At 48.5% G+C, this 27322-nt stretch overlaps 1 protein-coding gene across 3 annotated transcripts in view; it reads right to left on the reverse strand.

Moving 5' to 3' along the window:
• Positions 1-27322, reverse strand: part of KANSL1 (KAT8 regulatory NSL complex subunit 1) — an 84907-nt gene that overhangs the window by 40434 nt on the left and 17151 nt on the right. For all 3 annotated transcript variants that reach the window (XM_061442265.1, XM_061442266.1, XM_061442264.1), the window contains exon 2: positions 25879-27262. In XM_061442265.1, coding sequence (XP_061298249.1) covers positions 25879-27179 — 1301 coding nt within the window. In that variant the 5' untranslated portion in view covers positions 27180-27262. The remainder of the gene's footprint in view (positions 1-25878; positions 27263-27322) is intronic.

A 27322-nucleotide genomic window follows, 5' to 3' on the forward strand; every position in this document is an offset into this window, starting at 1 on the left:
ACTGCCTTGCAACCAGTGCATAAGGGGTTGTGCAAACACATTTCATAAATAGGTCAGAGACATGAGAAAGCAAGTGACAGACAGATGGCACAGTGAAAGGAGACAAGGAAGAAGGGGGCAAAAGCATCTAAGCCAAGAGAGAGGCGTCCAAGGAATTCTTCAATGAAGTCCCAGCTCGGTTTCACAGCTCCGAAGCTGACAAGTAGTAAATATGAAGTGGAAAGTCCTTTTTACTGTGGGCTGGGGCCCTGGATGTGGAAATCACATCTTGGAGCGTAAGACGCTGTTCACCTCCCAGCAACTCCGATTCAGAGGTGTCAATGTCTTCCTGGGACTGGAGCCAACGTGCACTTATAATTACGGTCTAAAGGACAGCATGAATTTAGGGCACACTACCTTCAATCTGCAGCAAAACTCCTGCTGGCATCACTATAACCTTTGTGCAAGCTTTACGTGACAACTATCTCCTGTGTGCATTAAAGGAAATTGTTACACCAGCATATTTAGAGATGTGTCAGGGAGGCCTTGGTGCTTCACCTCATCTTCAGACATAATCCCAGAGCATCGCCCTCCCTGCATGTCAGAGCTGTAACTGTGTTTCAGTATAGAATCCCAGACTGGTTCGGGTTGGAAGGGACCTTAAAGCTCATCCAGTTCCAACCCCTGCCATAATAAGGGAAGACCAGGAACAGGGGGCACTTTGAGGGGCTTTATGCAGAAACAAACATCTAAATAATCCTTCATTGAAGGAACAAAAAGGAGTAAGTTGCATCACTGACAAGACACCTTACTTGTACTGACAGTAAGCAAAAGCATGAGAACACACTTAACACTTCAGACCACGTTTAGCAGACAAAGTAACATAGGCCAGAACTACAGTACTGGGATTGTCTTAGTTTTTAAGAGGGGAAAAAAGATCTTTTGGATCACTGAGGAACGCCACTGTTGGAATAAGAACACCACTATGAAGCCTTCGTAAGGAAAATAAAGTGAATGATCCATCCACAAGGCAGACAATGTTAGTACAGCCACCGTAACAGGCTTTAAAAGCCATCACATCTCAAACTCCAACCGGAGCTCTCTTCAGATGGTGAGAGGCAACAACATCACATCCACAAGTACCTGTGTTTCTAGAGGGCTTCCCCCCTGACAGGCAAGGGAAGAAATAAGAACTGATGGCAAAAAGATCAAACTGAGCAAATCCAAGGCAGAAGTAAGAGTGGGTTTGAGAATTCACTCCAGCTCAAGCAAACAGGAATTTGCTCAGCTCACAGTGCCCCTACGATGATCTCCTCTTACAGAAATGATCTCATCTGGCCTTATGATCTAAGGCTACAGAAGAAAAAGAATTGCATTCTTGACACCATTTCTCTAAGCTCTTTCTTTCCCTGCCAGTTCTCTCAGCATCGTTTTGTCTCCTTCCAGCAGCTTTTCTGTCCTGTTGCCCAACACACTGCTCCATCCATCTCGCTCTCGCCCTGCTCTTTTACGGCCAGCAGCTGGAAGATCGGGATGCACTGTCCACGCACACTGTGTGCTCCTCCAGGGAGCCTGCGGGCAGAATACTTCCAGCCCTAGCAATGTGTCCCAACCACCAGTACCCAGCAAGCCCTAAGAGCATTACAACATTCAGCCGTGCTAACGCTGACGTGGTATTTTTGAGAGACAGAGCCAAGTGTCTGGATCACTTCATGGAATCGGCTCCATCGTGGAGGCTTTCATCCAAGGATTTTATTCTCGCTTCCATTAAATCCTCCTGCAAAAGGTGCAGAAAGCATTGAGGTGCCCTCAACTCATTGCTGTGCCCATCAGGAAAATGAGCATTTGAAAGAGGGCTGGACAAGGATCAAGAACAGCAAGTCTCCCATAGCACCAGTTGCCTAAAGGCACATATAGGAAATCAAAGTTACCCAGATGGCAAGGATCCAGCAGAAAGCACTCACATCAGATCTGATGCGTGTCACCTTCTTCAAAGAAAGCCTGAAATGAAGAAAACTGGCAAGCAAGACTCCATCCCTTACGCACATTTACTACTTGTCTCAATTCCTAATCCATCATCCATTTCAGCAGGTAGAGGAGAGCACAGCTCAGCCCTGCATCCATCATCATCCGCACACTTGGCAGCAAGGAAGGTTTGCTACCAAAACACCCACCCTTTAAGGAAGAGATGCTCTGGCACAGAAGGTACACCCACCTCTGGAAAGGGACACATCTGGATGGAGCATAATCCTGCTTCACACATTATTAAGAGGACAATAAAGAAACTAATTATGTTCAGGAAGTCACTGGCTATTTATAGCATGTTGGTGAAGGTGTTACCAGAACAGCTTCAAGCAGGTCAAAGCTGCATGTCATGGTTACAGTCCCAAGGCACACACATGGGGCATCCTAAAATAATCTGGACTGGGTTAGACATGAAACACAACTGAGTTCAAATGTAACCAGGTCCTTAAAAGCAATCCTCCTGATGGGTAAAAATCTCACTGGAAATAGCATTTAAAGACCTTTATGGGAAGAGACAGAGACCAGGGTCATGCAACCTGTGGGTGTCTGATTTATTATAGGTGATCTGAGCAGGAAGACATCCAAGTACATCATTGGAAAAAGCACCTCTTCTTGCAGCTCCTCCTAATACGCAATCCCCGTGCTTCACCCCAGCTGGAGGCATCCTCCCTTCATCCCAGTCAAAACTGAATGAATCATATCCAAAGAAAAGAGCAAGCAACCGAAAGTGTCCCAGCTCCAATTCACTGGAGAACGTGATGACTCAGACTGTCCTGCAGCTCATGGCAGCACAGGCATGGCGTGACAGAGGTGACACAGCCAGGCCCTGCAGACTTCCTCCTCCAACATCAGTGCTCAGTTTCTCCTCAAGCACCCACCTATGAAAGCATCTGTCTCCCTTCCTGCTGCTCAGTGTTGACAAAACCAACAGCCTTTTAAAGTGTAGTTAGTAATAACAGAACAGGGGGGGTTGAAAGAAAAATTAAGGCTCTCTCTTGATTTCCTAGAGCAGGAAGATAAGAGACTGTGCCCAATTTCAACTGTTATTAAGAAAACATATGTAAAACCAGAGAGAGCATTATCTAATTGCAGCAGCACAGCATCTCCACATCTGCCCACCAGACACTTAACTCCAAGCTACGGAAAACAGGACAAAAGGGGAAGGAATGGGTTAATAAATGTCAGAATCCATTACGCAGCAATTCTGTTCCACCACCTACTACTCAAAGTGGAAGAGTGCTGACCATGTTTCTTTTCATCTTCCCAAGTCCTCAACAAGCTCCTGCAAAACCTCTACGTGTCTTGAGACCAAGTCAGTGGGTCAGTGAAAAACCCCTGTGACCCTTTGTGCCATGTTTTGATGCTCCTCTTGGTTATATTCTTCTTTTTTAGGACACCATCCCCCACTTCAAGATGGAGAAGCCACAATTGCTTCAAACCAGCAAAGAATCCAGACTTCGCAAGGCTGGTGGGAATAGAGCTCTCAGTGAATAGCTTCAAACAGCACCCTGTGCCCTCTTCCTCTTTCAGCTCTCTAAAATAAAGCTTAAGAGAAAATCTGCCAAGACACACAAAGAATAAGGCCACCTGCTCTGCTAAGCGAACTAAAGGAAGCAACAATAACCCACCAGCAAAAGCACAAAGATAAAGGTTCTTAAAGCTTCACCATGACACCAAGCAAGCCAGGAATGGTCCTCAAGGACTTAACACCCTGTAATGCATCCTCTCATCCCTAGGAACGAAAGCATCTGAGCTAACCCACTCCCCCCACACGTAACAATACTGTGGCCTCCAGAAGGCCTAACGGAAGAACTTGGAGAGTCATTGGTGTTTAACTCATTTGCTTACCAATTTCAGTGCTCTGGCTGACTGAGATGAAGGAATCACCAACGGCACGGCAATAAAGGTTCAGCTTCACCACCTCTGGAACACGGTATCATCACAGAACTACACGTTTCCTGCAGCCCCTTCAGGCACTGGAGCTGCTCTCAGGTCTCCCCTTCAGGAGCCTTCTCTTCTCCAGGCTGCCCCAGCCCAGCTTTCTCAGCCTGGCTCCAGAGCAGAGCTGCTCCAGCCCTCGCAGCATCTCCAGGGCCTCCTCTGGGCTCACTCAGGCAGGTCCACATCCTGACCAGAGATGTGCATTATCCCAGAGAATCAGCCAGATCCAGTGCCTGAGCTCAGTGCTACTTCACCACTGCACCAGCAATGACACCAGCTCCGTCAGCCCAGTTACAACCTACGTGAGACGGGGTGCTGCGCTGGGAGCAGAGCTGGGATGTGGGCACCGGGTTTCTGGTCACATCAGTGACCATTCGTATCCAAAAGCGATCTGAGTTTTCCTCTGCCACGCAGAGGAACCATCAGCAGCTGTTTCGAGCTCTTTGCCAGCCCATCCTGCAATGGGCTCAATGTATATATAACGCTATAGGGGCTGCACTGAGAGCAGCCAGCTTTCAACCTCAGCAAATGTTTGCTAGAAGAAAGTTTAAAGCTCCACTGCCAGGTTAGTTAATGTTTGTGTAGTGCTTTTAGGATGAAAACACTACATGTGCTAAGCATTATCAGCAAGTCTAAGGAGAGCAGACTTGGCTCTAGCAGAGATCCTAGAATTACATACACACAAATTAAAACATTTGGATCCTTTCCAGAGCAGATCATTCCGAATTTGTCTTCTGCTTGTCAGTGCACAGCTACACAAATGTCTGCTTTCTGCAGACATGTACAGAAATCCACATGCCCAAGGTCCAACCCCAAACCGAAATGAAGTCATATCAAAAGCCATTCCCGCCTGGCAGAAGATTATCCTTAACATCAGCAAATAAAAGCAGCTTAACTTTTGTTACAGGATACCCGCAGAGCCTGGAAAGCCTCAACTTTATGGCCCATAAAGTTGTTCTGACCTCCCCAGTGAGAAACTTCAGTGAAAGAAAAGCTCTAAGAGGTTTAACTAATACATTACATAGAAATATTAAATGTTTATAGATATTTATGTATAGAAAGTTCTAAAATGAGGGTTCAGGCAAGAAGCAGAGCGGCTTACAAACTGACACAAAAAGCATGGCAGCCTGATGGAAACCTCAGCAAGGGCTTTCTTCAACACAATACCCCAGCCCAGGTCTTGTTCTGTGCATCCGAGAAAGCCTCTAAGCAGAGAGTTCTGGAACCGAGTGTATTCTTTAATCTAAAGTTTATTTTCCTGTGGCACATCACTGAGTGCTCACATAAGCCTTCGGAAAAGGGACCTCCATTTCTCTTTCTCTTAATGAAAACCAGCCTGTCCAGAGCTGTGAATGTTGTCCTTGTAACCATCACCTCCAAGTCTCCAGATCCCAAACTGTGGCTCCTGGGGCCCAGCAGTGGTACCCAGGGTGCCCGAGAGCATCCTGAGCACCATGGCAGGGCTGAGGCCGCTCATGCAGCAACGCCTCATCACTCCTGCGTTCCTGGGTATTTTCACAGCATCCCAGACTGGTTTGGGCTGGAAGGGAGGGACCTTGAAGGCTCAGTTCCAACCCCTGTGTTGTGTGCAGTAGAACGCTATTATCCCAAAGTACTGATAGAGCACGCAGAAAACCAGGAGGGATGCGTCGGTCAGGTGGAGCAAACACATTGATTTTGCCATGAATGCAGAGGGTAGGAGGGGACTGCGAGTTTCAGGGGTAAAGAGAAGCAGCAGCAGTTTTGCTGCTTTCTAGGAGGGGAGATCTGTCCCCCCCCTCCACTTTTCTCTTTTAACCAACAAGGCAGGACAGGAATGTCTCTAACAAAAGGTGCAGTGTGGCCATCACTGCCCCACCAGAGCTGAGCTGAGCCTTACCTGCACCCACAGCCTCGCTGGGAGAACTGCCACTGTGAGCAGCAGAGCTCAGAGCAGCTCACATCTGCTGACTAATGCTGACCAGCAGGGAAAGCCAGGCAGGCGGTTGGGATGAGCTGGAATCCCAGCTCAACTGCTTAGAGAGAGCCTGGGAATGCAGGTGGGAACGTGGGACCAGCCTTGGTGCCTGTACACCTCTGCACATGGACAAGCTACACACACCCTGCAACAGCCTGGCACCTCCAGCTCTCCAAACAGTGTGACCAAACCCACAACTAACCTTGGTCTGAGAGGACAATGGTCAGAGAGGGAACACAAGGAAAGTTGGGAACACGCTCCAAACATGAGCCGAGAGAAAATCCAGGATACAATAAAGTGACCTTAAAGAAGAAACTTCTTCCTTGAGTCTGCCTTAACTCATCTACCTGCTCCAACAGGGAAGGACATTCATCAATTACCTCCCCTATGCTTGACTTTTCCTACAGTCTTCTCAGGTGTTTTTAATGAGTATGGGAGATATATATATAGATCTATAGCTATAAAAAGGCACCAGCTCTGCTGCAGCTTCTAATTATAACTCCCATAACAACAGCCCAGGAACAAAACTAAGGTTCAACTGTATCGTAACACAGAAAACACCAGTCTGAAGTGAGCAGCGTGAAGGTGCACCCCGGGCACTCAAACACCAGCAGAAGCTGAGCAGTTTATTCCGAATATGAGGTCAAAATCCACCATGAGGGTTTATCTGTGCCAGGAGGACAGGAGGCTGCTGGGTGCATCTGCTCGATACTTTTATGCCTTAATCTGGCCAGGAGAAGGATTATATTTAACATTAGAACACAGCGATATCTGCACATCCCTGTGCCAGCTCCCAGCCTCTGGAATTCCACCGCTCAGAGGTGACGCCCTTGAGCAGCTCAGCCCAGATGAAGCAAAGCAGTGACCTGTACAGCTGACACGCTCCTGCCTCTTGCGCTCTCCCATCCTAAAGCAATGGAAAGACCTTGTCCCTCCATGAGAAACGCACCAGGGCAAGAACATGCACAGCCCTCCCCGAGCAGCTGGCAGGCTCCAACTTCTGTTCCAGTTTATCTCACCGCAAGTGCTTCACATCTTCGAATCCCAAGTTCATGATTCAAGCCTTTACTACTGACAGAGGGAGCCATCCTTAACCTAATGAGAACAAGAAGATATTCAAGTATTTGCAATCACAACACAAATAAGCAGTGGCTGAGGCCATAAAACACAGCTGCAAGAGGTACCAAGATATTAACACTCATTTCCCTGAAAAGGAGGAAAGGGTGTGTTAAAACAGAACAGCTTTTATACATACACACCCCCCACTATCCGAGACAGGCTTAATGGTCCGAGCATCCAAGGGCTCGTGATGCCATATAAGCAGAATTCTCTATAAACCAGCTTCACTACAGACTCTTCAGTGCTTGAGAGGGGAAGGGCTGCAAAGTAAATCATCCCCACACAGCAAGAATGCTCTCCCACATGGATTCTCAACTAATAAGAGAACTAAGAAGCACCCATTATAGCTTTTCTCCTTTCAGAAGTAACTGGGACAGAAGTTGGGGACTGGCTCTCCCCAACAGCTCCCAATACCAGGGGGTAAAGAAGGTGAACATACAGCTTTAGAATACTTGGCAAGAGACAAGCAGGAAACAAAAGCATTTCAAGAATGATCACAAGCACTTTCAGCCCTAAGAAAGCATCCTCCCAACAGCAGCAACCAAATCACGTGCTTGGCGCTTCCTGCAGAAGACAAACTCATGCTGCATGCACAAGCACGCTCCTCCACACCGAAAGGATACGCTACAAGTTTCAGGGGTGTTTTAAATTAGCCGCATACATGATTTAAGGCTCACTCAAGAGGCTCTGCTCAAAGAACACAAGCCATGGAGTTCATGACATGCTCCGAACCAAGCAGCAGCTGTTTGAGGCTCTCCGTGCAGCGCGGCCACCCCGGGCTCAGCGCAGCACCAGGACGGGCTGGCTGCTGGTTCAGATCTGCCTTGCTCTGCTGTTCTTATGCAATAGGGCTCCAAAGGGTCCCAGCCCCGAGGTCGGGAAGGAAGCCAGCATCTGATCAAACACTGTATTAACCCCCCTCTCTCTTCCAAAGGCTTTTATTTCCAGCACAGGCTCAAAGTGTCTTTTGGCACACTCAGCTGGGCTGTTCTGCAGCACACGAGAAAGCCCTCGCTGCTGCAAAGGAAGGACACTCCAAAACAAGCTCAAACCTGACAAGAATGTCATAAATGTCCCAAAGTTGTTTCAACGACCAAGCAGCCTGAGAATGTAGACAGCAGGAATGCAAACCTGAGTTCAAACAGAGAGAATCTTGTGTACCCTGCTATACGGAATCCAGCACTGTGAGCCTTCGGGGCCTTTCCCCAAGGTGCTGTTCCTTTTCCTTCAGGAGAAGGAAAGTCAGACCCAAGTCTGACGCAGAGCAGAACTGGAGAATGGAGTGAAAGGAGCTTAATGTGTGCTGGGAATCCTTAGGAGGTCTGGGCCTCGAGGAGGGGTTTGTTAAACCAAACTCCTTGCTGTTGATCTCCAGCAGCCCCACACACTGCGTACTTCCCAACTTCAGGCAGCTCGCGTTTGCAGAAGGGACATGGAGGGATGCACACGCACAAACAGCCGTGTGCAAACTCAACTGCTGTAAAGGAGATGATGTTTTGTTATCTCTTCCAAGAATTCCAGCTCCCAGGACCAGCAACAGAAAATCTCACACCACCACAGAGCTCCCACGGATGCCCTCCTCCCACTAACCCCCACATGCAGAACGCTCTGCTCTTCCTCAGCTACAAACTACACCCAGACCCAGAGATTCCCAGGCAAAGGAATGGGTCAACCATTAGCTTCAGCTCAACACCCTCCAAGAAGTGCCACCTACGCAATGGTTGCATTAACTCCAATTTTGACAGCCAGCATCAAGATCTTTGCTTTGGTCTCCTAGGAATCAAAGAGGTGTCTTTAGGTCTCCTTCCGCCCAAAGTCAGAGCACAGGTTATGGGCATCTGAGACCAGGCAGAGGATGGACTAGGTGAATTGTTGGGTCTCCCAAAAGGAAGCAAAAGAACTAGTTCTTACCCAAACATCAGAGCAGGAACAGAAAATGGATTACGAAGTGGACAGACTTAACAGAAGGCCGTGTTATGAACTGGAACACATTTCAGCGACTGCAATAAGGAATTTCAGAGCTAGGTGATCTAAGTTTAAGAAGCACGGAACTTCAAAGCCCTGAGATATGTTCTGCCGTGAAGCAGCACCGCGCCTGGCTGGCTTCCCTCCTCCCTGCGAACAGCAACAAAGGAACACTGTTCTCCGCCAGCAGATGGAAAATACAGCACCTCTTTTCAGGGAGACACCTGGCAGGAGCAGGAAAGCTCCTGCTGGCAGCAGCGGAGGTGGCCACGGTCACCCAAGGAAGCTCAGAGCTCCTCAAGGCCAAGGGAAGGCACTGCCACGGCAGAGGCTCTCCAAAGCACTGACTGCTCTTTCCCACTCCATGCGAACAGTTACACAGAGCGCAAAGAGGCTCCAGGTAAGAGTTACAAGAGGATGTTTCACCCCGTTTTATACATAAAGTAGCACTTTTCCCTTATTTCTCTAAGCAAAAAGCTAAAATGTTGCAAAGCCCCCCTGGCCTCCGGCCAAGAACCCAGCCATACTTCCTCCACTTCAAAAAGAAGTCTCTGCTAGCAAGCTACGCCAATTATTCCTGCTAACAGACTGCCAAAGCCTTATCCTCGAAGAGCTGGGGCAACAGGCACGCTTGTTACAACTGCAGCTTCAGACACACAGGCAATGGCTCTTCTATTTAAAAGTGCAGTAGACTTCATAGCCCCCAGTTTGGAGGAAGAAAAGAAACGGGGTGGGAAATGAGGCCCGTAGGAGCTAAAAAGCAGCAGTTCCTGATGTGAGAAAACCCTTCCTCCTCCTCAGCGTCACCACCCAGACTGACACAAAGGGATCCAGACTTTGACCTTCATAAGGCAGCAAAGAACCCAGGATTTATATCCTGTGATATACGCCCAGATCTTCCCAAAGCAAGCTGCAAGAAGTCTGGTCTAGCTCAAACCCGAAGTCCTGGGCAGGCTGGTAACTGCACGCAGCTTAGTTTATTAAGAACAAATCTATTGACAACCCCTTCATTCCATCTGAAGGCTTGCTAAGCAAAGCTTCCAGGCTGTTTGCTTCTTACTGACATCTTCCAAAGCTTCTTCCAGAACAGCTCGATGCTTTTGCCATAGCAAGTTATAAAAAGGCTGCTATTTTGCCTCACCACCCGCACAGGGAAGAGCTTCTTCCCGAGGATCTTTCAGACAAAGGCTTCAGACCTATGTGCAAAATGGTGCTAGGAAACAGACTCACACAGCACAGATGCTGCCCTGGCTCAGGGAGTCTGGGGTACACACACCATGATTTCCTATTCAGGCTCCCCAAACACGCTTGCTTTTACCCACTAACCACACCTCACTTCCCTGCTCCCCCAAGAACCTACTTTAATGGAATTATGTTATACCAAAGAAAAGGCTTCAGGTTTCCTCCTCACAGCCAATGGAGTTAATCCTGTCTGTAGCTAAGGGGAGCAGAGCAAAGGGCTCACAAGCAAACTGCTGGGATAGAAAACAAGAAGTTCCTTGTGCCCCACGCACACATCATGTCCATCACACACTGCAAAATGCTTCAGTATCTTCCAAGGCTTTCCCAATTCACTAAATTCGTACAAATAATTCACAATTCCCTATGGTTTAAAACACACAAACTGCTAAAAAAGGAACATCCATCAACACGTGAGGGAGAAAACAAGATCAGCTTCACTTTAAACAAGCACATTTAGCTCCTGTTTGGTGAACCTACCAGCAGTCCCAGCTATTTCTGTGATGTGGGGCTTTCACAGCCTATTTCTGATCCCAGGGCTACCTGCATCATCCTTCTCTGTGTTATCTGAACTCCCCTGTGCCTGATCCTAGTGCTACCTGCATCATCTTTCCCTGTGCCTAATCCCAGTGCTACCTGCATCATCCTTCTCTGTGTTACCTGCACTGTCCTTCCTTGTGCCTGATCCCAGTGCTACCTGCATCACTCTTCCCTGTGTCTGATCCTGGCACTACCTGCATTATTCTTCAGCAGCTCTCAGCTCTTTGTTGGCCTGTCTGCACATCTCTGGCCGCAGTACTTCAAGACATCAAGTCCCTAATGATTAAACACAATCCTGCAAGAAAGCCGAATGCTTCCAATTCTTTATGAGAGCTACACAGAATGCAGTATTAATTTCATCTCGTTCAGATACAGAAAGATTCATCATTTCCTTCTGCAAGTGCAAGACACTTTCCACTACGTTGAGGCAGCAAGCAAGGAATCAAACTAATGAGTCCAGAGCCGTGTTTCTGGTTTTCAGAGAGTGGAATTCCATAAACCCAAGGAATAAACTGCTGTCTTGAGCAATGAAGCAGCATCTCCTGTCCACAGAAGGATATTCTCCTTCAGCACCACTGACTGCAAACAACTCAGCTTCTCTTAGGAAAAACAGATTCCCTTTCTTGCCAGCAAGGTGAATGACTGGAAAGCTCTTCCCCTGTCAAGGACAAGGCGGGTTTGCATCAAGCAGACATGGCAGGTTTGCTCCTACAGCACAACACCTGGAGCACGGGGCTGGATGGGGAGGCAAGCTGGGAAAGACGACCCCAGCTCCACCCCACCTGGGGAGGGACAGGGCACAGCTCAGGGGAATCATCACCCAGACTGGTTTGGGTTGCAGGGACACCTTCCACTAGAGCAGCTTGCTCCAGGCCTGTCACACAGGCATGTTTTTCATCTCCCTCCCTAAAACCACAGAGTCCTATGAACTGGACCTCTGCAAAGCAGCAACCCCATGAGGTTTTACAGCCTCAGGAAACCAACAGAAGCAGCTCTGTAAGATTCATTTCCCTCACGAATCCTTCATGGACAGGGACCTCTACTGATGCTCATCTACCAATGATCCCTGTTGCCAGACCCAGCAGATACCCGGCTCTGTGGCAGAAGGAAAGAGAGATGCTCTTGTGCAAGATAACACAGAGTACAAGGTGGAAAGATGCCACAAGAACAAGAACTGGTGAGAAAACACCATACACTCAATTATCTTAGGTTAAGGGAGATGGTTATACCCTAACTGTATGGTAACGAAAAGGAGCATTATCCTCCACTGCACCCATATTACCCAGAGCCAAATCAAACTGCTCTCTTTGTGCCAACCCCATCCCTTCAGAACTGGTTCGTGTCACACATGCTGTTGGCTGCTCCACCAGAAATTTGTTGTTCTTGGACAGATTCTCCCCAACCCTTTCACTCAGGTTCAGCCAAGACACACTCACTACTTCAGGGCTGTCCAGAAGGACCAGATCCTGTTTACTTCATGCCAAGACACCAGGCATGAAACAGGGGAAAAACTTTCTATAGGGAAAAGCCAGTTCCCACCTTCTGAGCAACCTCCCCTGCAGCTGAAGTACCACGGTTTTGGAAGGATCTCAAGCTCAGCCTAATTTGATTCGCATCCTGTGTGAAGCCTGCAACAAATATCCAGCGATTCAGTAATAAAGGGTTGGAAAGGGAGAAAAGAGAGATGAATAGGGGGCTGTTTCTTTAATTCGGATCCTTTGCAATCAAGTGTGTTATTTAATATCGGGCTCTGATTTGCAAGAAGAGATTCTTCAAGAAGATGGGGTATTTTTAGATGATGTGATTGGCAGCATCGAAACATCTCATCCAAGAGGCAGAGCTTCCATCACTACCCCAAACCTCCTCAGTTCCTCAAAACATAATGAGATCAATCTCATCCGGGAGTTTTTAAATCAAAGATGTGGTTACTTAGGGAGGGTTTTCTCTTGGAGTGGAAGGAGGAAATGGCGCATTCCGCACCCTGCACTCACTCCTCCCCAGCAGCTTGCTTTGCTATAGAAGTGAATAGTAGAAGTTTTACCTTTTATTCACAACCAAAAGCAAAGCATGTCATATAGGGTGCCCCATCCCATGTCCAACCTGGCTGGGGCTTGGAGCAACCTGGTCTAGTGGAAGGTGTACCTGAAGTGGATGAGTTTAAAGTCCCTCCAACCCAAGGCAGGCTGGGATGCTGGGATTCACGTGTCCAAGAAGCCAGGGCAAGAACCCAAATAAACCCTCCCCCCCTGAGCTGTGGCCGCTTTGAGTCAAGCAATCCCTGAGCAAAGGCAGCAAATGGAAATAGCTCTTATGAAGATGATGGAAATAACTCCGTCATCTTCCAGACCTTAGTACGTGATAAACTCTGAAAGGCCCACAGAAAGCAATGAGCAGAATACAGAGTTCTCAGTCCCGAGCTCTCTGAACTCAGTTGCAAGCACTGCTTGCACAAGCACGGCTCTCAGGCTGGCAGCAGACTCAGCAGCCCAAGGACTGAGGCACACTTACACTATGAGCAGGATCATAGGGAATTGCACGGGGCTGAGCCCCAGCCTTTGCTGCTTTAGGACAAAGCTTTTCTCCTGACTCACGTCAACATTACTTGCCCGTGTCAGAAGAAAGCATAAAAACACATGGTCCATTTTCAACTGCATTCGACAGCTCTGAAGCCAAGCGTTTCCCAACACAAAAGTAATTGTATCAGAAACAAAGAGCCATCCTTGCAAGTCGATTACCACACAGCCTCAAAGGGTCCGCAGGGCCAAGCGCGCTCAACAGCCAACGCATTACGCATCTGCACTTCCCCAGACCTCGAGGATTCCCAGCTTTGGAATCGATAGGACCACTTTCCTTCTTTGCATAGCTGGAAGGAGCTGTGGAAGAGCCAGAACCATGATGCAGGTGTTGTAGTGCAGCGCTGTCATCTCACTCGAAGGGCAATAAGTTCCCGAGTGCTGGAGAGAGTGGGATGTTTTAACGTGAAAAACCAAGACTGATCTCGCTACAGAGGGAAAACGTCCCCTGGAATTATCACACAATCTCCTGCAGTAAGTGCCAGGGCTATAAAAGTGATACTGGCCAGCACTAGGCTAACAGGCAACTACAATGATTAAAGAAGGAGCGTGTCCAAGTGAGGGGTTTGCCTTCCTGCACATTCTCCAAGATTTCAGAGACAACGCTTTTCTGTCCTAATGCAAAACCTGATGGGAGGTACAACGGGGATGAGTAATCCCTGAGGAAGCCGGGCACCTGCTGTTCTTTGTGCTAGAGAGGAGGAGGAGGGGTGCTACCTCTTTGCTCCGCTGCATTGTAAGAGCCGACAGCATAAGCCACAGTTAAGTAGATAATCACAAATTCTCAGAACCAACTTTATCTCACCAAGCATCAGCTCAATAAATAAAGCAGGATGCTTCTGGACAAGTACTCTCAGAAATGAAGAGAAACACAGGGGAGTTCCATTACTTCAATTAATATTCCCATGCATACCAGGTCAGCAGTTCTCAAGGGCAGCAAGGACAGGCACACATCCCAGTATTCCTCATCTGAGCCAAATCCCCACGCACTGGGCAATGAGCATCCAACTCCAGTAAATCTCTATAGGACCAGAGAGGGGGGAAAGGGGAGTTGGCTTCAGTGGATATGTATTCTTGGAAACCTGGTTTTCCATCTCTCAAACTCAACGGAAGGTGCCACAGTTTTCTCCCAGGCCTAATGAATTCAAGTGAAAACAAGGCTTTTTCCAGAGCAGGAGGTTATTTTCTGTACTAGTCTGACCAATTGAGAAATTCAAACACCTACACCAGAGAGACGGAAACAAAATCCCCAAATCCTACTCGAAAGCGCCAAAAGGAGGTGGGGGGGGGGGGGGGATGTTCAATTCTATAAAGGCAAACATTTAAAGCAGCCATGTGCTCTGGATGCAGCTGGTTGTTAGCAAGCAGATAAGAACTAGATGAAAGCAAAAGCAGTTCTGAGGAATGCCACATCAGGGCAAAATAACGAGAGGATTCCTATGGCAGATTCACCCAGGAACACTCAGCTACAGCCAGACCCTCATCAACACGGACCTCTTCCTTACTGCTGTGAGAGGCTATGGAGTTTACCCCCAGCACTGAAGTCCTGCAGTCATTGCCTGCTCCAAGCATCACAACAATGCTGCTGGGAATTTACAACCAAAGACTTCACAGATGGGACAAGAGGGAAAAATCCACGATGTTTTCTATGGATCTTATCCTCTCTTGGAGCCGCATCACTGAGCAATGTGAGGGTTTTTAAGTTGTGGGAAGGATGGAAGAAGGAAGGAACAAAGACCAAAGTGGCGCAAGACAATGAGCTCCTGTGCGCCCCAACCTCCGACCAACACGTGGTCCAGAAGAAGCTCTGCTGCAGCAGTTACCAAAGGAGATGGCACACATGCAACTACCTGCCCATGGGGGAAAGAGCAAAGGGGAAAGAAATTCATATACATACAGGGCAAAAATCCATACGTACATAGAGACTTCAAGTAAACACAGTTGATGATTTTCACTGGTTCATCATAAAGCCACCAAAAGGCTTAATCAAGTCATTTGTTTGATTTCCCATAGAAGAGTGCCTTGTCCTAGCACACAGACTCAGTGCACAAGAAAACAAGTCAAATAAGCAACTCAATTTGCAGAGTGGCTAATCCGATTAGGGCTTACCTGTACCCAGCCTGGAGAAGCATTTGGTTTCATGAGGTTAACACAACCAAAGCACTGCAAAGCAGAGAGGGGGGAACAGGGAGATCTGTGCCATGACAACTAGGATGGGTTATGAAAGCTTTCCCTACTATTTTGAAAATAAATACTACCTCAATAGCCTGCACAGAGGAGAACTGGCTGCAAAAATAACTGGAACTCCTTATACTAAAGAGACTTGGAGGTAAAAACAAGAGGAGAGGCGATGCAGGAGCAAGAGGAGGGGCAGCGGGGCACAACGACAAGTCCGAGATGCACACAAAAGAGCGAACAAGCCCAGAACTGCTCTAACTGGAGCCAGATGTCATTTCAGCCTCTGAGGAGGAATGCAAAGAACAGCTCATGCTCATAAAAAAAGAGCTGGAAAACACCCAACCAGCAAAGCTCCACACTTCAGCAGCCAGGGTAAAGATCTAATACACAAGACAATGTCAATCAAAGCATTCACTCAGATTTTTCTACAAGTACCACTTCTTGAAAGTAGGTTTGATAACTAAGAGTTACGTTGTTTTGGGCTTCTCACCTATTTCCAGAGGCAAGGAGAAGGGAATGGTGGTGGGGAGTGAGCAAGGGCTGAATATGGAAAGCTGTCTTTAGGCACAACGTGAATCATCACACTGAAGGATTTTCTTTACCGGCTACTACTCCAGCAGATTGATTTCATTTGAAACACAGAGGCTTTGACCAGGATGTGAGCAACAAACCTCAGAGAAGTGATGGATGACACTCAGGTGTGCAGATTATGATGGAAAATACTTGAGAATTAATCAATTTAATCCACCTTGCCACAGAAGTGGTTAATGCCTTGAAAGGCTTACTAATGCGGTTGCTGCTTCATATTCTTTGCTGCTGTCTCAGTATCTTCCCTTTGACTTTCAGGAATTTCTGCAAATGGCAGGAGAGAGTCAGACAACAGGAGCAGGGCAAGAAGACTTTTCCTGTTTCTGGCTGAGACAGTAAAAAGCCAATACCACAGAATGTTGCATACATGGAGCAGGAGCCCTGCAAGCGTTCTGCATTCAAAATGCACATCCACAGAAGGCTAATTGTCTCTTTTTTTTCCCAATAGCCAGCACTGGAATAGCAGAAGTCACATGGAAAAGGGATCCAATTCACACAAAAATAGGCAGATTTAGTGGCTGCAACTTTTATTCATGCTTCTGTCCCAGCCTAGGAAATAGGCTCCCTGTGGCCTCTAGGATATGGGACTCCAGCAGAGAAAAGAGCCACTAAGAACAAGGAGAGACATTACCTCTTCCCATCAAACCACCCAGTCCAAAAACTGGGGCCATGGGAGCTCAATTTTGTCAGAAGCTGCCAAAGCCACAGTCACAGAATCCCAGACTGGTTTGGGTTTATTTATGACAAAAAATAAACCCCAAAGCACTGGGTGCACTGATGATTTGCTACCTCTTCCTGCAATGCAATGTTTACTTGGTATAACACAGTGAGAACCAACTTCCACAGCCACACACAGCCCCCAGGAGGGAAGCTGCTCAATCACTGCTTCACTCTACAAGTGATGCTCCCTCGGTGCCTGCAGGCACAGAGTGAACAGAGAAGGAGCAGTGATCCTGCAGCACCCAGGGGCCCAGGCAGGAACCAGGACTGCGTGCTGCTGCCTTCAAAGGTGTCCTCTCAAGAGCTAAATGGGCAGAAGGAACAAGGGCAGGGCAGAAGTGGGCCCAGCCTTTGCAATTCTGACACATTAAAATGAGAAAGGGCCACGCACAGCCCATCAAGGAACCACCTGTAACCTCTGGGCAGCACCCAGAGGGCACTGACCATCACACCATCACCAGGACCAGCTCATGGCAGCTTCCCAGTGACAAGCTGTCAGGGCAGGGATAGAAACTCAGGAGACTTCCTACCAAACTTAACAGAAAGATTAAATATCCGACTTGATAACAGGAAACCACAGATAAGATCCACAGAAGTGAGCCATTCCAGCAGTGATTCAAGGAATTCCCTGCTGGATTCCTACATGGGATCTAATTGCAAAGTCAGCTAAACCACAGGGCCTTTGTCACTGCCCTCCACCACCTCTGTTCTCCAAACCAGGTGGCAGTACAAGGCTACATGCATGGCTGCTGACCCACAACTCACACTTACACACACTTAACTATTGTGTGCACACAAACACCCCTCTCTAAACCCACATTCTACCAGAAACCAGTTTTGGTGATTTCTGCCTATTGCATCTACATAAAACTCCCTTTACTTCTTACTCAAGAGTGGATTAGGTTTGATAACGCAGTGTAACGTCACCACCCTGTAACAGTGAAAGCTCAATACTGGCCATTAAGTAGGAGCCACCAGGGAATTCACTGAATGCAGGCTGCCTGTGAAGCCATGAACTGCTCTGCTATCGAGGCTTCTACATGGAGACATCCAATTTTTAACACAACTAAGCTTACAGAGACCCCCATAAACACAAACAGGCAGTCCAAGCACTTTACTGAGTACCACAGAGGAATATGAGCTCCATCTGCACACAGGCTGGGATAACAAGTACTTCTGAGATCAAATCTATTTCACCTGCTCCTGAAGAGTAAGTGACAGCAGGGTAACTCCCAAGCTTTACCTGTAGTAGCAGGGAGGAAACACTTCATGGCAAACATTCCCAAGATGACTGGAGCTCTCTGGACAAGGCAAGTTCAACCCACAACCAGTTGCTTGCTCTGGACAACCCAAATCCCCTCCCTCTAGACCAGGCACTAATTTCTCTGCTCCAAACAGAGAACACAATTAGCCTGCCCTCCAATTCACATTGCCTCCCATTAATATTTTAAAGTCCTCCCTTACACAAATAAAACCCCTGCAACATTTCTTACAACATCCTTACGTGTTACTATGGAAACTGCTAAAATGTCACCAATAGGAAAGCCTAAAGCTCTGCTGCAGCAGGAGTAGCCATATCCTCCTCATCCCCCTCTTCTGGTAACCTGATGACCAAATGGTGTGAGCCCAATACAAAAAAACACAAGTCACCAGTATGGGGGGGGTGTATTTTATGAGTTTTTTTCTGCATTGCTTTAAGTTACTGAACATTGTATGGAGCAAGCAGCCAAACCAAGCCCCTCTGCACGAATCCAGCCCACCAGGAGGCACTTTAAGGAGTGAAACAACACTCGGAACTATGACATCCTCAGTGCTGTATGGTACTGCAAAGAGACACCTGAAACCGCAGCCAGATCTGTGTCAAAAACTACCTTTGTCCCACTCCCCTGACTGTTCTGCTACATACACGAGAGACAACTCAAATGATGTATTTTACAGAGTAAGGATGCACGTATTTAACAGATGAATATAACCCTTATACAGATGAATATAACAAATTAACAGATGCTGTAACCCTTTAAAATGGGCTAAGTACCTTGGAGAATTAAACACTTCTGGAAAGAGCATGTTTAGGCTCATCCATAAGACAGCACAAACTAAGCTGCTTCAGAAGCCGAAGCATCACGAGATGTGCCAGCCGCTCTCTGCCACCACTATCACAGGGAACATCTCGTTTTGCAGTTCAGACATCATGGTTGCACATGAGAACCAGGGAGAAAACAGCCACCTGCCAAGTGCTTCGCCTTCACTACCCCGACAGCTCACAACTAACAGAAGAGATGGGAACACATCACCTGGATGGGATGACCTCCCTGCTCGAGCACAACAACCGACATGGATAACCACTGGAACAAGGGGGTTTGGCACAGAGCTGAAGGCTGGCTTTTGGGGAAGGGCAGGCAATAGCAGAGCCACCTTCAAAACACCCAATCTACAGCACGGATTATCAGACCTCTCACCCTCAGAACAAACCCGGTGATTCCAAGGTCTTGACAGAACAGATCATAGAATCACAGAATGGTCTGGGTTGGAAGGGACCTTAAAACTCATCCAGTCCCACCCCCCCACCTCTCCAGGCTTCCTGGAGCCCCTTTAGGCACTGGAGCTGCTCTAAGGTCTCCCCTTCAGGAGCCTTCTCTTCTCCAGGCTGAACCGGCCCGGCTGCCTCAGCCTGGCTCCAGAGCAGAGCTGCTCCAGCCCTTGGACTGTCTGTCCCCTTCAGACACTCTCTTCCACCAAAATATGATCCCCCTCACCGTAGACGCGATGCAGTTCAATGAACAAGCATGTCCCACAAGGCACCATCAGCAAACCCCTAACCCGGCGTGCCCGTCCCAGGTACCCTTCCCATAAAGAGCTTGCTCAGTGCGAGGTCAACGCTGCAGCAGGCATTCCGGAAAGTAACCTCAGTACGGAGGAGGTCAGAGGGGTGGGGGAAGGAGCTGGGTGGTACTGAAGCAAAGCCTTGCATTGCAGCAAGGACAAGAACAGCAGCAAGTGTGCAAATACAGAGGCAGCAGTTAAGCTCTCTCCTACCCAAAGTGCTTGAGCTGAGGCTGGCCCCGCAGAGCCCTCCGGCTCCCTACGCCTTTGAAAGGAGATGCTTGCAGAACTTTGCACCATACCCAGGGTGTGCCCAAAACACACTCCCTGGGAATATCTGCTGGGGTAGCGCCGCTTTGGGAAGGAAAACACTTCCCCCCAGCTGGAAGCCTGGTGCAGTGCTGCTGCTGAACCCATCGGAGCTGCTGCTGAGCCCATCGGAGCTGCTGGAGAAGAGAACAAAGGAGGGGGGGGGGAAATCCCATGCTACTGCAGAATGAAACCACAATCCTTCAGGAGGAAGAACACATCGTGCACCGCACCTCTACAGGCTCTTGAAGAAGCCCATGTTTGCCATCCCCTCGGTTTTAATCGTAGCCATGCAGTCGCTTTTTGTCTTCTGTTGGTATTAACACAGCTCTGAGCTGCAGCTGTTTACAGATACTCACGGAGTAAGACACAGGTCTTCTCCCCATCCCCTACAGGTGTATTAGACTCCACTGTTAGAGATCAGTTCCAAACAGGGCCCCTTTCCCCTGCTCAAACTCCAGTTCCACACTCCGGGGGAGCAGACAAGTCACCACACTGGGTCTGAAAAGCCACTTCACATTCACAGACTTCACACATGCTTTCTTCTGCTGCTTCAGATGCTGTGACAGGCTTTTTCCAATGAGAAGTCAATGTTTATGCAACCCTACCTAAAAAGTCACCCACAAGTCCTAAAAACCCTGAGCTAGAGCCCATTCTGACTTGCTGCCCCACTGGGTACAGACTGTAGAGACAAAGTGCAGTTTACTCCAGCCCTCTGCATTATCTTCCATACAGCAGCCAAGAAACAGACAGAAGAGATCCAACCCCGAACAGAACAACCCAAAACTCTGCAAGAGCACTAAAAGCACCTGAGAAAAGGCAGCAGAAAGATGCCTTGCCTGCATTCAACATCCCACACGCCAAATTCATTGCTTCCTTGCACCCACCTCCACCATTACCCTTCACACAGGGACCCAACACCAAGTGCTGGGTCCCTTCTGCTCCCCCTGAAACAACTGTGAGTCCTGGAGAGAGAAATTCAAATCAACGCATCAAACTCCCTCTAGGATGGAAGCCAACAACACTGCCTCAAGTTCTGAGGATGGCAGTGCCTGCACCAGCCTCACCTCCCCTCCCTGCTCCAGTATGGTCTGTGTGAGCATCAAGGCTCAAATCAAAATCGAATCACTCATGAGACATCCACTGTGCCCGTAAAGGTGCACAATGACCAACGTGTCTTGGAGTAATAACTGACTCGTTTTCCTTAAGATCTTTCTTATCCACTGTTTTCATTTGCCCTCTTTTCTTAAAAGCAAGAGGGACTTGCAGGGTGTCCTACTTTGGATACCTGATTAAGCATTTCTGAACAAGGAGCTGCTCTCTGCTATTCTGCTTTCAAATGCAAAGCGAGAACATGTTCAGGATTTGCTCTCTTTCTCTCCTCCCAGCTGAACGACGCTTGAGGGACATCTCTCCTGACTATACTGTTGCTGCTGAGCAGCACGTGGATTACGAGCAGTATCATGCGAGCTGAAAACCAAAAGGTTAAGCACTGTGCTGTCATTGGGACCTACAAGCACAGCAAGAAGTCAACAAGAGAAACACCTCAAAAAGCCAAGCAGGTAACCGAAAAGGTCAGGAAGGGCAGAGCCCACCTTTTAGGACTGCTCGGCATAAATCAGAGTTAGTGAAGCAGGAAAAGCTTCCTCAGTCCTCACAGCGTGGAATTTGTCATCTGAACTAGAGCCCCAGATTAGAAAATGCTATTTAACAGCCCTCGAGATTCGGCTTCCTTATGCCCTTGCCTGAGAAACAGCATCAAGGGAGAAAAATCAGAGTTTCCCAATCCTATTCCTCAGTCAAGTCATGCACCAACTGCAACTACCCCTGGAACAGCCACCCACCCAAGAGCCACACGCACCCCTCTCCACCACAGGACTCCAACGTCAGCGCTGCCATAAGCACTTCTTCGGGAGCAATCTTCCTCCGAGTCCAGCAATTCCAAACTGCAGGCAGCACAATGTGACACAGCACAGGGAGGAGTCAACACAAGGGCTCCGAGGCTCTGGAATGATTCACTGCAACACCAAAGTGCAGAAGGCACTCGGATTTCCCACCACTAAATGGGATAATTAAAGCATGTTTAAGTATCGTGGCCATCGGCATCCCAACAACCACAACTGAACAGTGCAGGTACTGTCTGACCCTTGTACAAGGCAGTGTAAGAAGTCCGGCACTAGGAACTCCAGCTCCCTCTTGCTTGATGTAAATGCCATCAAAACAATGACTTTCCAGGTAAGAAACCTGAACTAGAACACAAATTGCAATTAAATACTTATTTTCACTCCCTCTTCAGAAGTTTTTTGCATGGGACACAGTCTGAGGTTGGGGATTGCAGGGACTAAACCACATACCGCTCACCAGCTAGTGACTAACTTGCTGCTCAACACGGGTAACTAATCAGCCAAAACTAATGGACAAATCCTGATGGAACTAGGCTACAGTCAAATGCAGGATAAGCAAAGAAACCCACCACTCTGGGAAAAGCAGCTACTATAAAGATATACATGATAAAAAATAGTTTGGGTTGGAAAGGACCTTAAGATCATCCAGTTCCAACTCCCCTGCCACAGGCAGGGACAGCTCACACTAAACCATGGCACCCAAGGCTCTGTCCAACCTGGCCATATTTCCTACTTACACATATAGTACCAGAACCCTGGTTACTCACTAAACCATCACTTGGGCACACAGGCCAGAGCCCAGGCAGCGCTGGGAGCAATCCGTGTGTCCTGCTCCCAGCATCATCCTTCACAAAGAGCAGCTCCTGCTCCTGCCGCGCTGACAGCAGCAGTGGGGCCCTGCAAAGCAGCGCAGGTTCCACCGCCGCAGATGGCTGCTGCCTACAGTCACACCCAGGCAAAGCAGCTCAGCTCTCCCCAGGGGAGGCTCCAACCTGCCTTCGTCACCACCGAGCAGAAGCAAAGCTTCCCTTGATCCTCGCTCTGCCACCGCACACGCTCTGGAAGCGACACGTAAGCAGATCCCTGCTGTGAAGCCAGGAGCTGGGTTATTCATCTACGGAGCAAAGGAAACGCAACACGATGGTCCCTGACCCAGGAATGCTCCTGAACCACCCTGTGGGCACACACGCTTGCTCTCCCCATGAGCTGCATGGGAACCAAGAGCACCTTGTTAAACCCAGCCCATAGCTGGCAGGGCTCCCCATCCGAGGTGTAACGAATACCTCCCTGCTTTGTTTATGCGGGACCTGACAGCCTGGTTATGCACCTGAATGACAGCACCTTCCCAGGCAGCAGGTCTACCGAGGACCTGCCAAGGTCTGGTAGATCCCTAACACTACTGGATAACACAATTCCTTTGGGAGATGCTGCTCTATGGCCAAGATCAGGTGGGCCAGAGCAGCACAAATGCTTCAAAGTCTGTCCTTGACCAGATACCGATTGGAGAATGCCACCATGCCAGAAAAACTCAAAGGTCAGCTCTTATCTGTGTATGATGTAGACACATCTTTGTTTCTTCTGCATGTTTCTACTTGAATCCCAGAGGCTCTCGGTGACGTGGCTGCTTACTGCAAACAAGTGACAAGACACACTTTTTGTGGTAGAACCCTCGCTAAAGATCTAGAAGCAGCCAGCAGTTCCCTGGGGCAAGGCAGGGGCACCCAGGAGCAATACCCAGTTAAGGGATGGCGGCCAAGGGATGACACAGAAGCTTTTACACTCACTGCGATATTCCATCTCGCTCCCAAAACTAAAACAATCAGGGTAAAAGTCTCCCTTCTAATAAACGAATCCAAAAACCCAGCCACACTTGAGCAACCCTGCAAAAAGCCTTCCCTGTTCCATGCTCGTATCGATGTCAAACAATGGTTCTCTACAATAAGCTGGCCCAAGGCAGCTTCCCAGTGGAAAAGTCAGCTCTTCCCCTTCCCGTCTCCTAGCACGACTTTGGAAAGACTGATATTTAGATGCACTCAAACGTTGTCCCAGCTCTTCAGGCTGACTTCAGGAGTTGCACTAACAAGCACAAAGGCACGTTCAGCCTCAACTTCAGCAATGCCAGAGCTCATGAGACCCAATGTCAAAGCACTCGTGCCAGCAGGACAGTCAATGCTGGAAAGGGTAATCACTAAATACCCACAGGCATAAGCTTTAAACAAGGTTTGGTGGGCCTGGCCTAGATGCCAGCGTGGATACACACCAGCTTCTGGCCTTCCAGACAATAGAAGAACCGTGGTTTTTATGAGCTTTAAAACCTTTGGCTGTTGAAGAGGCTGGGGAATGTAAAGGCATGACTAACACAAAGGGCAGGAAAGGCAGCAAAGAATTTCACGCATCACGTCTCTGAATAACACGCTTCCTCCTGGGATTAAGATGAGTGGCAAAGAAATTTCACTTTGCTAGACAACACGTGAGTGTCTGAAACCCACAACATGGGAAAGGTAAGATGAGTTTGGACAGAATCTGAATCAAATGTCTCCTCTCATAACTATTACAATACTTAGAAATGCAATTTTACTACTAATCCCAGCAGTAAGTTTGCGGACATTGTAAACTGGGACTAAAGTTACTAAAGTCTCTTTTCCAACAGCACAAGAACTCCTTTATGTCCAGCCAGCAGGAATCACGTGCTCAGCTACCAGCTTCGCACTGGGAGAAAGCTGAGCTCGTGCCACGTTTAAGACCTCACATACAGAAATTCATCCTATGCTGACATCCCAAAACACCATGTAACATTTAGTTGGAATTTCCTATTCAGGAGCTCTAACATCTGTTTATCAGCAGTCGTCCACACACGTGTGGGTCTGGGGGATGCTGAAGTTACCAAATACCCACCCTGCTCACTTCCACCTACCTAGTTCAGTATAATTTGTGTGGCACAGCACTCGACCGGCCTTTAATATTCCTTTGGACAACATGCATCAAAATGCACCCAGTTATTCCTCCAGAGCTCCAAACAGACCCAGAACAGTGCAGATACCACCAGAGTCCTGGTGATATTGCCAGACGTGACTGGAAAGCTGTCCCTGTTCCAAACAGGACCCCTGTGACCACTGCAGGCAGCTTTTTGTCAACCATAGCTAGACTTCACAGACTGAGGTTTAAATTCAATAGGTCCATCAGGGTGGAAGAGCTCATCTACTGATGCAAGCAAGATTTGACACAGACTACACACAGAATATGGCCTTTTAAGAGATTTGTGCAAAACACTGTCATGTACACCCCTAGGGAAAATACTCTGGTTTGGAAGAACAGTTTCCCTTCCTCCTTGACCTGTCTCAAGACCTTTTGCCTTGACAAGGATCTTCCTCCTCCACACACAAACTAATACCTAATACTTATGCAAACAGCATCTAGTTAATGACATAATTATGAGGCTGTTGTCATCGTTTAATGCAACTCAAGACAAGAAGAAAATCCCCAACAATAATTCCCCACATTCAAGAAGAGAACACACTTCACACTTCCACTGGCGCTTGGACCAAAGCCTTTCACGCACTTCATTTAACAACAAAATGTAGTTCCCCAGTCATGGCTATAGGTCAGCTACAAGGATTCAGCCTGGCCTTACTTTAGGTAACAGGTTTACAACAAAGATCCTCACTGTAAAAAGGCAAACATTTCATTTCAGGTCCAACACACCACTGAGAGAACCTTCTGCAGTACTTTCACTTGGTTTCTGCAGCACGCTTGTGCCACTCCACAGCCAGGATTTCCAGGACTTGCTGCTCCACAAGAACACCAATACCTATGCATGAAGAATTCCATCTTCAGCGTTGCACATGCTGACCCAACCAGGAAGGGTGCTGCAAATCACACCACTCTAGTTTTAACCATCACTTCTTTGAGCTAAGCCCATCAAAACAGAAGCATTCCTATAAACCCCAGGTCTTCCATGTGCCACCTTTCACCTCGCTCTCCCCCCACCAGCGGTAAGCAAGGCACGACTGCTACTTACAGTGGTACGTGGGGTTGTTCGGGGTCTGCTTTGGTCAGTTCCTCTTCCTCAACGTCAGACTCTCCTCCCGAGCTGCTCTCAGTGACATCCGAGTCAAACGCTTGCTCACTGGATCTCAAGTTGGCCATCCCACTGGCCGTGAATCGCTCCAGTTCTTCCGATATCGAATCGCTCTTCAAGAAGCTGCTGAGGCCTTCAGAAGTAACTGTCTCGCTCGCAGCCTTCCTCAAGGCTGCCTCTGCTTTCCTGGTCAACATCAGCTGGCTCCGATGCCTCAGGGGGTCCAAAGCGGGGAGCTTGCTCAGAGTTTTCTCCAAGAAGCCACCCAACTGCTGCTGGATGTGCCTCTCGACCTGCTTCGCCTGCACGACCTGCAAGCGCTTCTGCAGCCTGCGGGCACGGCTCTCGATGTCTGCCTGCCGCCGCAGCAGTGCCCTCGTCCTCATCTCCGAGTCGAGAGCACTGTGGTGACCGGCCAACAGAGACGGCTTCTGCTCCTCCAACTTAATGCTCCCAAAGTCCGAGTGACCAGCAAGGCCAGGCAACCTCGTCTCTCCACTGCCACCCTCGAGCACCCACTGATGCTCCGTGGAATTGAGGGAAGATTTGTTTGCAGTGCTATTATTGCTAAACGGAGTCATGTGCTCTGCATCAAGGCTTCTATGTGGAAGAGTGCAATTGGTCAACCCGGCCTTCAAGTCCCCCAATTCAGAACCTCCTGTGTTATAGTCAACACCCTGGAGGGCAGCAGGAGGAGCACACTTCCCACCGTTCAAAGAACTAGAGTTTTCATGGTCTGAATTGGTACTTTTGGCCAATTTCTTGGCCAAGCCATTGACAGGCGCTTGCGGGAGAGGTGGCTGGCTATTAGTACTCATTGTTTTTAGATTCTCCAAAGTGAATTCCAACACTGGTTGCCTCCCCAACAGATCACTTGTTTTTAAGAAGGACTGAGATAAGAGAGAGTGAGATTTAAGGACTGTCTGCTTGTTGAAGACTCCTTGCAGCTTCAGAGGCTCTTTTGAAGGAACAGATGTTACATCCGAGCAGAGATAAGAGGCCACCAGCGGCTGCAGCTTGCCCAGCTCTTCCTTGGTAGGGTTGTTTCGGAAATCTAGACTGGGATCCTCTGGAGCAATGGCTTTCCTTTTGGTGCCGTTGGCAGCCAGGAGGATGTTGTTGGCGTTGCCGTTGCTCTCTACACTGCCAGGCGACAAGGTGGAGGACGGGGGAGCCAGCTTGAATCGGATGTGGTGAGCTTCAGCTGCTGCGTCAGTGAGAGCGGGCGCCATCGCAGCCATTCAGCACAGAGAGACGGGAAGTCCAGCCTCTCCCGGTGCCGAGGCCAGCTCCACTGCCTCCCACTGCCTCTCCCGAGGGCAGCCTGCACAGGGGAAGGGAAAAGAGAACCTTGGTTAGGCACTGCACTTATAGAAAACAAACC

Source organism: Pezoporus flaviventris, unplaced genomic scaffold (genome assembly GCF_033815535.1).
Source record: "Pezoporus flaviventris isolate CSIRO_AGI_PZ_B2104156 unplaced genomic scaffold, CSIRO_AGI_Pfla_v1 ptg000223l, whole genome shotgun sequence".
In the NCBI taxonomy this organism is placed as follows: domain Eukaryota; kingdom Metazoa; phylum Chordata; class Aves; order Psittaciformes; family Psittacidae; genus Pezoporus; species Pezoporus flaviventris.